The sequence below is a fragment of the Cynara cardunculus genome, assembly GCF_001531365.2.
Source record: "Cynara cardunculus var. scolymus isolate 2C chromosome LG 16, CcrdV1, whole genome shotgun sequence".
In the NCBI taxonomy this organism is placed as follows: domain Eukaryota; kingdom Viridiplantae; phylum Streptophyta; class Magnoliopsida; order Asterales; family Asteraceae; genus Cynara; species Cynara cardunculus.
Window position 1 is genome coordinate 11,135,374 of NC_037543.1, and position 16,750 is coordinate 11,152,123.

General features: G+C 35.4%; 1 protein-coding gene across 1 annotated transcript; it reads left to right on the plus strand.

Moving 5' to 3' along the window:
• The first annotated feature begins 946 nt into the window (after positions 1–946).
• On the plus strand, positions 947–15,573 carry LOC112529394 (cullin-1). The gene is made up of 20 exons (XM_025140664.1): positions 947–1,068; positions 2,066–2,230; positions 2,317–2,416; positions 7,000–7,185; positions 9,991–10,038; positions 10,115–10,318; positions 10,413–10,490; positions 10,896–10,985; positions 11,103–11,183; positions 11,303–11,365; positions 12,698–12,733; positions 12,815–12,901; positions 13,003–13,152; positions 13,235–13,290; positions 13,391–13,511; positions 13,610–13,771; positions 13,865–14,008; positions 14,101–14,319; positions 14,437–14,604; positions 15,041–15,573. The coding sequence occupies exons 2-20, from the start codon at positions 2,097–2,099 to the stop codon at positions 15,140–15,142; spliced, it is 2,229 nt and encodes a 742-aa protein (XP_024996432.1). The 5' UTR covers positions 947–1,068; positions 2,066–2,096; the 3' UTR covers positions 15,143–15,573.
• Positions 15,574–16,750: the final 1,177 nt, after the last annotated feature.

A 16,750-nucleotide genomic window follows, 5' to 3' on the forward strand; every position in this document is an offset into this window, starting at 1 on the left:
CATCTAATTCTTATTTTTGGGAACCAACTTTCAAAATCGTCATTTTGGAGAACCAACTTGCACCTGATTCATATTTTGGGGAACCAACTTGCACCTGATTCCTATTTTAGGAAACCAACTTTCAAAATCGTCATTTTGGGGAACCAACTTGCAAAATAATTATAGAAAAATAACTAAAATTTGTTTTTTTCCAAAAATTAATGCAATAAAATCTATTTTTCATTTCAAATCTTTTTTTTTAATTCAGATATCAAATTGAACATTTAAAAAAAATACAAATTACCACAATAAAAATTATTTTTTACTAATGCAAAAAAAATCAATTTAATAGAAAAAAATTAATTGATGTAATAAAAAATAAATATTAAATATCACATTCAAGATTTTTATATATAACCAATCAGTATCAACTATTGCATCAATTATTTTTCTATTAAATTGATTTTTTTTTTCATTAGTAAAAAACAATTTTTATTGTGGTAATTTGGATTTTTTTAAAAAATGTTCAATTTGATATCTGAATTAAAAAAAAAGAGATTTGAAATGAAAAATAGATTTTATTGCATTAATTTTTGAAAAAAAACGAATTTTAGTTATTTTTCTATAATTATTTTGCAAGTTGGTTTTTCCAAAATAGGAATCAGGTGCAAATTGGTTCTCCAAAATGACGATTTTGAAAGTTGGTTTCCCAAAATATGAATCAAGTGTAAGTTGGTTTCCTAAAATGATGATTTTGAAAATTGATTCCTCAAAATATGAATTAGGTGAAAGTTAATTCCATTTTGATGCAATTTTCAAAAAATTAAGTGTGAATAATGTATTTTTTTGACCGACCTCGCTAAAATTGGTAGATTAATTAATAAAATAGAGAGTGCAAAAGCTCTGTGAAAAAAGACGGATGAAGAAATTCACAATAAATTCTGTGGAAGATATGCACGAAAAGGGAAGAAGGGCTTAAAATAAAGGGAAGCGCAAGAGAGAGAAAGAGGACCCAATATCTCTCCCCCATCTCTCTTTCTCTCACTCCTGCTCTGCTCCTCGATTGATTTCAAGGGATCCTCAGGGCAGGTAATTACTTTTTTCTTTTTTTGACAGAGATGTATCTTGATTTGTGAATTATATGCGAAAACATCACGTAAAATCTGAGTCAATTTGTTATGATCAGATTGCCCAGATCGTCCATTTTTGAAACCCCCTTTTTGGATTTACTTATTGCTTTGATATCGAGCATTTCTTGATTGCAACCCTTGTCCTTGTGTTAATGAAATGTTTTGAACTTCAAAAATTGGGGATTTTGGGCTGGAGTCGTTGTTGGGTTATGTTTGCTTTTGGATTTGGTTTTCTAGGTTTTTAGGGTTTATGCGAGGTTCTCCATTCTTGATTTGATTTCGTATTTTGCTATTAGGTTATCTATAGGAATGGCGGTATTGTTGTAATTTGATGATGCAATTTGTGTGGCGTTTGTGTACCATGGTCCTTTGATAATGTCAAGGTCTGTGGGTTTATGTTTTGGGTTGAAATTCGACCATTACAGGCTTTACATTCCAAAGGTTTTGTTGTTTGAATTTGGTATTATGCTTTTGTGTTATAGGTCGTTCAATGGATATGTATTATTGCACTCTCTTTTGTTTCATGAAAGTTGCAATAATCACCTTTTTTGGATGTCACATAGAGCTCGCATTGCTTCCTTCTTTGACAAACTTTAGCTAATTCTCGTCATTGCAAATTATTTGGTTTTGGTCCAAAAGCTTTCATATTAATTTGAAAACCAAGACTCTTAAATCCTTCACCCTATATAGAAGGATTTTTAGATGCTTGAATAATAGCCATATTTGTTTGCATGTAGAATCAGTTGTTCCAATTTTCATGGAACGAATGAAGTGGTAAGTTTAAATTATTATCTATTCAAGACTTGATATAGTTCCAGTAAACTAATGATTTGGCTTTCAATTTTGGATGCTTTTTTTCATCTTTGTGTGTCTGCCTTACTTAGTTTACAAAACAATGGTTTGTGCTTTTGTTTTTGGTGAACAAGGCTTATGGAATGCCTTGATTTCTGTTTCAGAGCTGTAAGCTGGTGTTCCACCTTAATCAAAATGAATGAGCGAAAAACAATAGACTTGGAGCAAGGATGGGACTTCATGCAGAAAGGCATAACAAAGTTGAAGAATATTTTAGAAGGTCTTCCCGAGCCACAATTCAGCTCGGAGGACTACATGATGCTCTACACGTATCCTCTTTCACACTATTGTATTTGTGATTAGCCATTTGCTCTATTAAGCTATAACTTGTGTAATTCCTTAAACTTTGTTCCAGAACCATCTATAACATGTGCACGCAGAAGCCACCACATGATTACTCTCAACAGTTGTATGACAAATATCGTGAGTCTTTTGAAGAGTACATTACTTCAACGGTAAAGAAGCTGATATCCTTGTTCACATACATAGAATTCACCACATACCTTTAGGAGCTATTTTTGACAACTTATAGATTCTATTATGATGGTGTGCATGGAGGGTGAAGGACGGTAGTGGCCTTTCACAGCAAGTGTGGATCTAACAGTACTGGTTAGGGGCTCTCTAAACAATGAGATACCATTGTAAGGGTGATAGTGCCATAGACTTATAATATCTATAATCATTTTGAGCTTGCTGTTCATGAATAGTTTCAGAAGACATGCAACGTGATATCTTTGTGAATAGTTTGGGACTTTGAGTGCATATGCAAGGTAAATTCTCTGCAAGTGGTTTGAGTAGAAATGCGAGATAATTTTATTTGGATGTAGGATACAAGTTATTCAACTTTCATAACCTATGGGAGGTTGTGGGTTGGTGTTAGGATTTCAAGTAGTTTTGGGTTCTAAATCTTTCATCTTTTCAGATAAAGAGTAGGCTTTTCTGGTGAGATTTTGAAAATGGTATATCTGGACTATGCTGATCTGATATAAACAATGATGGAATACCATTAAGGCACTTTATAGGAGGAATTTAATTATAATAGTAGTAGAAACACTGTTTACTGCTTTGCATATGCATCTTATGCCAATTATACAAGTGATTTGCCTTGAACATTTATTCTCCCAGTAAAGACTCATTTGTTCATTGTATTTGAGAGATAAACATATCCTTTGAATTGTTGAAGTCATATGTTCTATAGTTGTGTTTCACCAGGAATTTTAATTTAATTCATTGTATTTTTGTAATCAAGTTAAACTTGTCATAGAGCAGGAATTAGCTTGAAAACCTGTTGCAAGTTACTTAAAGTAGATGTTAAAAACTTTGACATTTCTCATCAAAAGAAAAAGGTTGTTAAGCATTTGGTTGTACTTGAAAAAAAATATGTTGAGGCATTCTATATAATTTTATAATAAAAATTAATTGATTTATTTTCTTTATTGAGGAATTTGCTTTATTCACATGCTGTGTGAAGGTTGCGACAAGCCTTAGGAAAACTTTGCCTACAATCACCTAAAAAGCTGCAAATACGTGATATAAATCATAAAAAGTATTGCTTTTATGGTTGTCATAAGAAGTCACTGATTATTTGCTATTGGTTTGGCAATGTGCACCACCAGATGGTAGGACACTGTAAGTCGGCCCTAAACCTGCAAATTGAAGGCCATCAAATTGCTTTTTTTCATTCTTTGTGCATTTCTTGTTTCTAGGAACTGTTCAATGCATATAATATTCCTGGAGTTTTAAAGTATATCTCTAATCGCAACTCAAAATTAATATAAGAATCAATAAGGAGAAAGTTTACACAGAGAGAGGGAGAGGCTGATAAATCTGAAACTGTGGAACTATCATCTCTGCTTGTTATTTTAGTACTAGGTCTGGGTTCCGGTAAAAATGGAAGTTATGGTGAGACGGGTAAGAAGGGATCTTCATCCTTGGATGATTGGATCAATCTTAATTGATGATCAACACTAATACGGTGCAGCAAGATGCATCGAATCAATTCCCGTAATAAGGGCAATTCATGGGTGGGTGTGAGATTAAAAGTGATCAAGGGTCCAGATCCCTTCTTATGCTTCTCATGTTAACTCCTATTCTCACACGATCCTTTGTCTTTACATCCCTATTCTCACATATTATTTTAAAATAAAAAAGTAAATTACCTTTTCAGCAGATGGTTGTAGAAATATTTATGGAAACTACTTGGTGACTGTTCACAAGCATGTCTAAGGCTTGCCTCACAGTACACTTATCCTGTACGTCTGATTCATACCTATCCTTTTTTTTCAACAGTGGGTTTGTTGTTGGGGTCAAAGAGGGAGTGATCATTAGTCAAACTAGTTGACTGTTGCTATATTTGAATTCATTTAGAAGTATAATAAGGATAAAATCAAGCAAACCAACATAAATTCTATTACTAGAGTCAGAATGTTTTAAGATAATCATGTAAACCAACATAACAGTGTGTTTGTTGTTGGGGTCAAGGAGGGAGTAATGCTACAAAGTAAAAGCCAAAATTTTACTGGATTCCGAATGTTTTATATAAATATAAATGAAGCAAACGTTACTACATAGAGAAGTGCAACAGAGAAGGCGGTGGAGAATGTGGTCTGTGATGGGGGTGAGAGACTTGATGCTGGGTCTTAAGAAGTTTAAAAAGATAAAAAGTTACCCACATAGAGAAATTCAGCAGAGAACGTGGTGGAGAATGTGGACTGATGGGGGTGAGAGACTTGATGTAGGGTTTTAAGAGGTTAAAAAATATTTTGAGGCCTATTGAAGGGCTTTGCTTAAGACATGCAAACCTTCACATATGCAGCTTGTAAGTTTTTTACTAGACCATATTTTGTAGAAGATTGCAAAGTTAGGGTAGCTTTGTTTATATGTAAATATATACTTCTTCCCGAAGAAAATTTCGTATCCATCTTGGTGCTCAAGGCAATCCATGTTGATTGCAGCTTTCTTTCATTGGAAGTTTTTGTGGACTTAAATTATCATTTTTGCTTATAGTCATTATTACTGATGAAGGCGCAAAGCAGCTTGGTCTACAAGTTTTTCAATTAAAAAAATAGATTACTTTCCTCCCTTTTTATCACTACAAAAGATCAAGGTTAAAAGAAGGTATTTAGTTAAATGGTTCTATTATCAAGATATCTAGGGACAAAATATTTCTATCTGATGGAATATGATTGACAGTGACTTCTGATTTGACCACTTCTTTTTATCTTTATATACTTCACTCTAAAGATAGTTGCCCCCTTCGAACCCCCTCTCAGGAAAAAACAAATTTCACATGTATCTGGTTTTCTCTAGATAACCTTTTTATCCCTTCCTGCCATTGCCCTCTCATAGAGTACTCCATTTTCATGTAGACTTGTTATTAAAGCTAATGTTAATGTATCTTTTTCTTGTATTTAGTTATTTCTAACAAGATTAGTACTTCAACAAGTAAAATGTGAAATGAATAATTGAAATGTTAGTGATATGATCTGTTGTACTGAATAACGTATGTGGTTTGTTCACCTGGCAAACATGGGCTCATGAAAAAATTGAATATTGGCATGATTTGTATCATCCTGTGATGTTGGAATTCTGTAATCTTGCAAACAGAGTTCCAACTCCCAGGTACTCACCTGTAATGGAGACCCTTTTACCCATGCTGGATGACTACCTTAAGCCTAAGCTTGAGCTTGTGTGGAATTGGATGTAAATATAGAGTAAACACAACCATGACTCCATGAGCATGCAAGGCCCTTGCATAAAGTAACTATATGCATCCCTATTCTCACATGTGGCATTTGTCTAGCAAACATGAATTCATGGGCAAAAATTGAATATTGAAATGTAAATCTTATAATGTTGGACATCCTATAAGTTTGCAAGCATTGTTCTGAGTCTCAATTACTCGCATATAACAGACATTCTTTTTTCCAAGCCAGAAAGTCACCTTGAGGCTCAACTTGAGCTTGTTAGCGATCTGAATGTGAATATGTTTGTGAACATGAAGCATGGGCATGCTAGGCCCTTCTTACATGTACTTTTATAGCCCAATGCTTAGTTTAAGGATAGATAAAGTAAGACAACAGGCTGATATTGATTTATTATTTCCTCTTCTTTTCTATTCATGCCTATTGATGTTTACAAGATTGAAAAAAGAAAGAAGACATACAAAACTAAACAAAAGGATGCTGAAAAAAGACGAGAAGGGAATAACAATCATACTTGAAAACTAGGATATATTATAAATAGTTTGAAACACACATAGTCTTTAGGGCTTGCTTTTGTATTCTGATGCTGCACTCCTGCACGGTGGTGTTATAAGCTAAAGAATAAGAGCTTCTATATTGTAAGGGACTGGTTTATACGTAACAACAGAAGCCATTTCTTCACTTGTTTGGGACATCAGTATCAATGGGCAAATCTCAGTAAATTTGAAATATGCAATCTATGCTTGTTTCACCGACACAGTGGTTGTGCTTGCTTATCGTGATGACTTGGTGAAGGGAATCCCACTACATCAGTACCCTTTCAAAGTTTCGTGTTAATTTTTTCTTTATTTATATTATTCGTTGGTCTGTGATTTGTGTTCTCTTTTAGGACTGGGTATTTGATGACCGTCTTCTTTTTAGTTATTGTACTCTTTTTGCGGGTTGATTTCATGCGGATCTCTAGAGGAAAAGTCATGTCTTTTTTAAAGTTAAAATTAAGTTTATTAATTATAAAATTTGGAAGTTCAGATAATGTGGAAGGTTTCTTCATAAACTATGTAGGTAGTATTGATTTCTGCTTTCTTCATTACTCGTTTTGTGAGTTTTAGTATTAAAATGTCTAGTGTTGTTGCTTTATGGTACATAAAAGAAGCTCCCTCGTATAAGCCCAACCATAATATGCACTTGTATGTGCATCCAGGACACTCTATCTTCCACTTAGTATTCGTTGGTAGGGTCCCTGTTTTACATATTTCCATTTATTGAAGTGCTAAGATTTTTTATCTCCCAAGTCCCAAGTGATTTTGGTTTTGATGGTGGATTCTGCTATGCAGGTATTACCTTCTTTAAGAGAGAAGCATGACGAGTTCATGCTCAGGGAGCTTGTTAGAAGGTGGTCAAATCATAAAGTCATGGTGCGGTGGCTATCCCGATTCTTCCACTATCTTGATCGCTACTTCATCGCCCGTCGATCTCTTCCGCCACTAAATGAAGTTGGACTTGCCTGTTTCCGTGATCTGGTATGTTAAGATTGCAAATCAGCTTTTGGTCTGGATTTTTTTGTTTCTTCTGTTCCATTCATGTATTTGACATGGCACCAAGGCTCAACATGCTGGACAAGAGCTTGGGTTGCCTAGGCAACAAAGCACTCACATAGGAGACAAAAGAATATTTTAGGCTTTTAATAAATACATATCCATGTGTATTTTACTTAATAATACATAGAAGCTTCTTCAAGACCATGAAAGGGGAGTTTCACAATATATAGCTATTCTTAGATGCTAGTCTGCTACCCAGTAAAGAATCATGATGTTTGATGACATAATATAAAGAAATCAATTCTTTAAGGATACAAAATCTATTATTTAACATCTAGAAGTATAATGTCTTCGTGCCGAAATTAGGATATTATCATTTTTTTTTCTTTATTTCTTCTTTTCTCTACAATGTTGCTAATTTCTTCTTTTCTCCACAATGTGTTAATTTCTTCAGGTCAATTTGTTTCATAATATACCTTTCAAAAAAGAAACCAGAAAATGGAATAAACAAAATTATGCTAATCAATAGAAGGTCAGTGTTTCTGTTGCCTCCGGGGAGCATAAGAAGTGATTTGGTCCTTGTCTCCTGTTCATGTTTGGCAGCCATCCTTGGGGCTAATTATAAGTTTATTCTTTCTTCAAATTTCAAAAAAGCGAAAAACAAAATTGAATCTGCTATTTTATTCATCATAATATCCATATTAATAATTTTCTTTTGAATTATAAGCGTATCCCTTGATTTGAGAGTCCTGTTGCACTATGCTGTCAAAATCGCGATATATCGCCGATATATCGGCGATATATCGGATATCGCTCGTAGGAAAAAAATCGGACATGAAATATCGGTCAAAATATCGGGAACGATATTATCGGCGATATTTAGCGATATTTAGCGATATTTTAGCGATATTTTAGTGATAAAATCGGTCCGATATTCCGATTATTACAAGGGTTAAAATTTGGCACAAGCACAATAGTCAAAATGGGTGATAGAGAAGAGAGACCTGTCGCTGGCTCTGGCTCTGTCGTTGGCTAAGTTGCTCTGTCGTTGGCTAAGTTGCTGTCGCTGGGCAGTGGCTTGGCTATGTTGTATCGATTACAAGAAAAACAGAGGAGATCGAGAAGAGAGACCGAGAGAGAAAAGAGAGAGACCGAGAGAGAAAAGAGAGACGACGTGAGAAGAAGAAGTCATAGACAGTACTGTTGAGAAAGTCTTATTCAGACCTAATTTACTAAGCAGCCCAAAAAATAAGGCCCATGGAATTAAAAAAAAAGAGCCCAAATTTTAACCCTTGTAAAAATTTTATGTTAACTCTAATTAATGCATATTATATATATAATTCTAAGAAATATTATGTTAACCGCTATTTCCGATATATCACCGATATATCACCGATATAACCGATATATCGAATATCGGTCCTGACCGATATTTTGTATTTTGACCGATATAACAGCATAGCTGTTGCATTAAAAACATCTTTGAGTACTAAGAATTGCTCCTCAAGGAAAATAGATGACGTTTATTTTATGATTGAATAAAAAGTTATATAATTGTCGGCAAATGTTGGTTATCTCTATATACAAATCATAACAAGAAAAAGGGTATACCCGAGGGCCCTGGTCCCATAGTCATCATGGGGGAGGTAAGTCGCACAAGTCCAAGCGGCAATGGGTGATGCACAGACTCGAATCCAGGACCTCATGCAATTGGTGTAACACAATTGGCTTACACCCACACCTTTGCCACTAGGCTAGATCCCAGGGACTACAAATTATAACAACGATGCTTCCAAAATAGTTGTGGTGAATGATGAGACCTAAAAAATAGTAAATATATGCTCCAATCAAGGTTCTAATTTCTAAATGACGTGAGGCGAGGCATGGCGGCGAGGTCAAGCCTCAAGTATTATGAGTTGTGCGAGGCCACGGTGTTTTTCAAGGTGCGACTTAAGGCGGCAAACCTTTATATATGGTACATATATAGATGTCTATGTGAGCTGGTGTATTGAAAATAATACTGATTAAAAAATTAGATTCATGTAAAACTATGAAAAAAGGAAACATGGATTCATAATTTGATATCAATAATATAAAGTTTACAGAAATGATATCAAGAGATCATGACAAAAAGAATGTTTTATTAATGGTTTCATAATCCATATATCTTTAATTTAGAATTCTAATATCATATGTTGAAAACATATTAGAGTGGATTAGATTAGATGCATCTTATAAAGAAATTATCCTGCCATATAATCTTCTTCGTTTATTTTCGTCATCAAAATTGAATTCAAAATCTTCCTTGTCTTCAACTTATGGTTAGTGAATTCCCGCTTCCAATGAATAATTAGAATCATTAATGTTTGGTTTAATAAGCCATAATTTATATATAAAAAACAAAAAAAGAACCTCATTCACGCCTTATAACCCGCCCTAACCCGCCGTAACGCGCCATACTGCATGCCACGCCTCAGAGTCGCGCCATGGGCTTTAACATGGCGTTGAGGCCACGCCTCGATGTTATGGCGCCCCATAACGCCGCCATAACGCGTTTTTAAGAACCTTGGCTCCAATGTTTGCATTTTCATTGAACAGTTATAAGTTCAAACATAGAAGTAAAGAAATGAAAGTGTGGACTTTTGGGGACACCTTGGCTGCAATGTGCATGTTCTTTTGCTCTAGTGTGGTGAATCTAACACATCTTCCTGAAAACCTTTCAGTTAATCTGCCCCAACCTTTGCTTGAGATACCTTGTGTTGATTTACTGTTGGATATGCTTGTTAGGTATACCAAGAAGTGAATGGGAAAGTGAGAGATGCTGTAATATCTCTGGTATGTTTTCCTCCATTACTTTCTCTAACAACTTGGTTCTCTTACTTTCCTACTGAAACTTACGAAATGTAACCAGATTGATCAAGAGCGTGAAGGCGAGCAAATAGACCGAGCTTTACTGAAGAATGTTCTAGATATATTTGTTGAAATAGGAATGGGGCAAATGGAGTACTATGAGAATGATTTTGAAGCATCCATGCTTAAAGATACAGCAGCATATTATTCACGAAAGGCTTCAAACTGGATCTTAGAAGATTCTTGTCCAGATTATATGCTGAAAGTAAACTTTTAAGGCTCTTTTAGCTCATGAAAGTAACTTCTTATGTCAAGAATCATATTCTTTGAAATGTAAGCATTCCTTTTCTGAATTCCAGGCAGAGGAGTGCTTGAAAAGAGAAAAGGACAGAGTTTCTCATTATCTCCATTTCAGCAGTGAGCCAAAGCTGCTTGAGGTTTGTTTTCAGTTATTTAAACTACAGAAAAAGCAGTTCTTCATAATGGGAACTGGGATTGTGATCTTGTGGTAGCAAGCCAGCTTACAAGGCTCTACTAGGTTATGTTTTTGTCAGCCTTGTTTTTGTTCTGGTCTCTAGTATTTCTGTCATTTCCTGGCTTCATGAATATTTATTTTGAAATTGTTTATAGTACTAACTGCTAATACATTCAATCGACATGAAGTTAACTCTTGTAGAGAAAGAACATGTCTATGCTTGTTACCTTTGAATAAAAAGCTTCTGAGAAAGAATACTCCCATTTTGGAATCTGAGAAATGTTACAAATACTTCGTCAATACTATTTGATGTTGGCCCGAATTTTTGTACATATAGTTATTTACTTTATCTCTTCGTGTTATGTAGAAAGTTCAACATGAGTTGTTGTCTGTTTATGCAACTCAATTGCTTGAGAAGGAACACTCTGGTTGTCATGCATTGCTAAGGGATGACAAGGTATGCTCTTATGACTGTTGTTTAAGCATCTATTGTTTAGATTGGTTTCTTGGTTATGATCATTTTTCTCGTCTTTCCTATCTTCCTTTTTCTTTTCTGCTTCTGTTCCCTGGTTAGGTTGACGATTTATCAAGGATGTACCGACTCTTTTCAAAGATACCTCGAGGACTGGATCCTGTATCTAGTATGTTTAAGCAGGTTTGTTATATTGGAATGACCTCTTTTTGCTGAAGTAGAAGCCTGTGGAGATATGTTAAGCCAGGGCTCTTATATTCTTTTCAATCTTCATGTTTCATATTTATTCCTGTGATCTACAGCATGTGACTGCTGAAGGCACAACATTGGTTAAACAGGCAGAAGATGCAGCAAGTAACAAGAAGGTTTGAACATGCTACTCATATTAATGGACAATTTTTTGAAGTTATAGCAATTACAATGAACTCGTAGCTTTTTTTGCATTGTTTGATGGTGAATTATTTGCTAATTAATGCTCTAATGGGCAAATAAGAACACATGGATAAAATCATCACAGTTTTTGTATGGATAAAAAATCATAAAGTGGTAGATTAACTCAACTAATAGAAGTGCTGAGAGGATTCTTCAAGCCTGGGTGGCCACTTAAATGCTCCTAAGCAGCGATTTTGAGAACCCTGTTTGTATCAATTAAAATACATTCCTCTTTGGGATTAATCACCTGTGTGTGGCCCTCCTATGCTAGTCTTCTTTTTTTCATAATACAAAAATGTAATTATAGATGCCTTGCATGGTTTCCAGTTATGATACACCTGAAATTCTCTTAGCTAGAACCAAGCAAATTGAATAATCATCTATGCTAGAACCCCAACTATGCTGCAATAGAAACCTATATATATATATATATATAAAACTAGTTTAGCTTATGTCAATAAGAAATGATGGACACACAGGACACATACTACCTGATGGGGAAGTGTATGTTTTTGATGCTATATTAAAGGGGGGGTCTGGTTCATAGAATGGAATTTGGTGGAATTGGAAATTTGGAATCCATCAAAGGAATTCGACTTTGATGAAGGAATTGGAATGGAATTTGACCTCGCGTTTGGTTGGTAGAAATTGGAATGGAATCTCTCAAAGAATTGGAATCTCCAACTGTTTTTTGGGGGGAGGGTGTGGTGGCAGCTGTGATGACGATAGTAAACCCCAATGCGTCCCGCCCCCAACCCCCTGCCCAACGCCCCAGTCCACCCCTTTCGCACCCTACCGGGGGGGGGGGGTGTGGTAACTGTAACAACAGTAGTGGCATGGTGGGTTGAGGTTGGGTGGGGGTGGTGGCCGTTGTGACGGCGAAAGTAGTGGTGTGGTGGTGGGGGTGTGAACAGTGACAGTAGTAGCTGTCTTGGTGGAGGCAGGAGGTGGGCAGTGTTGGTTAAATTGGATGGTATTTGAATCCTTTATTAATGCGAATGAATGATGAATTCCTTAATTTTGTGGAATTCAAAGGATTCCATCCGTTTCAATATGTGACCAAACAAAAGAATTGGAATTTGGTCAAAGGAATTGATCATTCCAATTCCTTTGAATTCTGCAAACCAAACAGCACCTAAGGCATCTTTCTGGGTTTTTATTTTATTTTTTAAATTTCCTGTTCTGTTTCACCCTGTTTGAAAATTTTAAGCTGCAATGATCTCTATATCATACTGATTGTTAAGCCATGATGTGTTTTCTTACAGGCTGAAAAGAGAGACGTGGTTGGCTTGCAGGAACAGGTAATCATGATAACATGGAATTTTCAGAACTTAGTAACTAACATGTATGACTAGAAACTTACTGTGTATACTGGCCTCCAGGTTTTTGTTAGAAAAGTGATTGAGCTCCATGACAAGTACCTGGCATATGTCAATGATTGCTTTATGAACCATACCCTATTCCACAAGGTTTGTGTAGTAACTTCGTCGATAAACCATTTTATACATAATATTATTTAGTCTTCCTTTTTTTACTATTTTCTCTTTTAAACTTTTAAATTCTCATCTAGGCACTTAAAGAGGCATTTGAAATATTCTGCAACAAGGGTGTGGCTGGAAGTTCAAGTGCAGAGTTACTTGCCACATTTTGTGATAATATTCTTAAAAAGGGTGGAAGTGAGAAATTGAGCGATGAAGCCATTGAGGACACACTTGAGAAGGTATGGTGGTTATTGTGGCTGTCATCCTTCTATGCGCCTGTAAGACAGGCAGTGACCTCTGAGTCTCCAAATTAATTTGCAGGTAGTAAAGCTGCTTGCTTACATCAGTGATAAAGATCTATTTGCTGAATTTTATAGGTAAAATCATTTATGTTATGATTAACATCAACCTTTTGTGGTTCCTTGTAAAGGATGGTCATCTTTTTCTTCTATATCTGATAATGAACTCTACTTCTAGGAAAAAACTCGCTCGGCGTCTTCTGTTTGACAAGAGTGCCAATGATGAGCATGAGAGAAGTATTCTGACAAAGCTGAAACAACAGTGTGGCGGTCAGTTCACATCAAAGATGGAGGGAATGGTAAGTGCAAAAGTAACTATAATCCATATTTTACAATACCAACATTTTGGAATATTAATCTCTCTCTGCTCCCTCCACCTTATGCATATGTTTTTCAGGTTACAGATTTAACATTGGCCAAGGAAAACCAATCCCACTTTGAGGAGTACTTGAACAATAATCCAAATATTAGTCCTGGGATTGACTTGACTGTAACTGTGCTGACTACTGGCTTCTGGCCAAGTTACAAATCTTTTGACCTAAATCTGCCAGCAGAGATGGTACAGCCCTTGACTTCATATTTGTGAACGGAGATCCAAGTTCTGGATTTGTAGTTTCTAGTGTGTTAATATTGTTCATTGCTTCTGCTATAGGTCAAGTGCGTTGAAGTTTTCAGAGAATTTTATCAAACGAAAACAAAGCACAGGAAACTTACATGGATATATTCATTGGGTACCTGCAACATAAATGGGAAATTTGAACCAAAAACCATGGAGCTCATTGTGACAACCTACCAGGTTTCTCCTATGATGCTATTTGTATCAACTTATGCTTCTGCATAGTCGTTTATATGTGTATGATCTTAAATTTTTGCATTTGATTGATGCAGGCATCTGCTCTACTTCTGTTCAACTCATCGGACCGGTTGAGTTATCAAGAAATCATGACTCAGTTGAACTTGTCAGATGATGATGTTGTTAGGCTACTTCATTCACTGTCATGTGCAAAATATAAAATTCTTATCAAGGAGCCAAATACCAAAACAATCTCCCCAACTGATTACTTTGAATTCAACTCAAAATTTACAGATAAGATGAGGAGAATCAAGGTAATTGAGCGTTTTAGTTTTTATATAACAAAGTAGTTTTCTTCAGATTAGATCATCGAACTATTCGTTACATTAATTTACCATCTGATGTAAGGTCGTTTTCTCCTTATTTTGCAGATCCCTCTTCCTCCTGTGGATGAGAAGAAAAAGGTAATTGAGGATGTTGACAAGGATAGGCGTTATGCAATTGATGCTTCAATTGTGCGGATCATGAAGAGCAGAAAAGTGCTGGGATACCAACAGTTGGTTATGGAGTGTGTTGAACAATTGGGACGCATGTTTAAGGTAAGTTTTTCTCTGAAACTAGCCAAATTTGGAGGGAGGATCCATTAGACCTGTGGCCACCCATAATCATGGTTTCATGTGGCCCTGACCCAAATGGTTTAGGCCAAAATCAGGGCAAAACAGCTAGGAATCTTAGACCCAAATTTAGATTGGGTTGTGATAGATTCTATCTTTTTAATTAGATGCTTACTAGACCAAGAAAGTGGATACATTGGGGTCTCGAAAGTTAAAACGAATAAGTTTTAGAAACTAAAAATTGTTCGAGTTCTTTAAAGATTAAGCCATACTACGAACCTCAAAGTGAATACTCATACACATCCAAACTAAACTTTTTACACACCAGAAGGATGACTTTGGTCTATGTACAAAGGAAACTGCTTCTGGAACCCTATATTTTGTTTTCAAATGACAAGTCTTGAACCTTTAACATCTGCAGCCTGATGTAAAAGCAATCAAGAAGAGGATTGAAGATCTGATAACTCGTGATTATCTTGAAAGAGACAAAGAGAACCCAAACTTGTTCCGATATTTGGCATGATTTTGGTTATGGTTGAGGATGATTAAAGCCTACTGTTCAAATAGCATGAAATCCGGAGTAGACCAGCCAGCAGCTTAGTAATGCTGGTTCTTGAAGTTTGGCTGAAGCTACTGTATATCTTGCCAATGTTTCAGTGCCTGTTTTGGATTAGTGATTGACGGTTGAATGATGATGCCATGACACGTATGCTCTTCTAAAGCTTGTAAGCCAATATTAAGTTGTGCTTATCTGGGCCATGTTGTGGATATTGTAATATTCTTACTTCTGTTACATTCTAGTTCACAGATTAGACAAATTTGCTTTCTAATTCTCTCCTATATTTGGCTTTTACATGACTCAAATGGTTTGATGCTTGTTTTGGTGCTTGTATTAATGATCTGTGATGCAAATCTGTTGAAAATGGAAAAAGGGTAGCAGATGGTTTTTTGCTATATTATGAGTTTTTATGTATCTTGTTGCCACTGCTTTCTACCATTACCACCTCAATTGACTTAATTCTGTCCCTCATGAGTATTCTCTTTCATGGTTTTTGCTGAAGCGATTCACATCAATGAATCTCTTGTTTCTTTCAAGATTTCTTGAAACTTAAAACTGGCTTGTCGGTGAGAAGATACCGAGGGCTGGATGGAGGTGGGTTTTGTGTTTTACAACAGGTGTTTACTTTTGCAAGATCGACGGGGCTAGATGGGTTGATTCAGTATTCGGTCTCAGGTCCTAGAGGCCTTAAGCAAGGTCATTGGTCTTTATGTGTATAATGGGGTTTGCCCTTTATTGATGCTCGGTTTTTTCGGTGAAGAAACCGAGTTGGGTGGAAAAACTAGAAGCTTTCAAGAGAGAAGTCCCTCAAATTCAAGCTTCTTGCAAACTCAAGAGTTCATTCCTCCAAAATAGTCGTGGTTCACATCTGCTTTGAACGAGGGAGATCTCTTATTATTTGTCGTCGTACAAAGGTGTCTTGTTAAAACTTATAGCATACTCAATTGTTTGACAAGATGAGATTAAGAGGAATTGAGTCTATGACGTGGTTGTGATGGCGATGACGAGTGATGGTGGTGGTAATAGTTGTCATGGTGGGATGGGATGGCGATGACGATGACGAGTGATGGTGGTGGTAATAGTTATCATGGTGGGATGGGATCGATTAGAGTATTAACCAAATAAATAGTATAAAACCTTGTTAACCGGAATATTTTTGTCTTTTTCATTATCGATATCCTTAAATATTATATTTAATTAATTATTACATTCTTTAAATATCATATTCATTAATTATCTTATTCATTTCACCTTTAAACAAAAATTCTTTAAGATTGATTATTTTTAAAAAATAAAATATGATTATCTTCCTAAAATAGAGTCATTTAAATATTATTATTGATTATTTTTTAAAATTAAAAAACAATTCATTCCAAATTACCCTTCTTTTGATACCAATTAACTTGTTTTGTTTTTACCCCATATTACAACCTCCCACTTGATCACAATCATTGATTAAAAAAATAAAAGGATCAGATCGTTTAACAAAATTAAAACTATTTACTTAGTTAACAAATGATTGTGCCCCTCTCTATCTTTGTGTGTGTATATATATATATATATATATATATA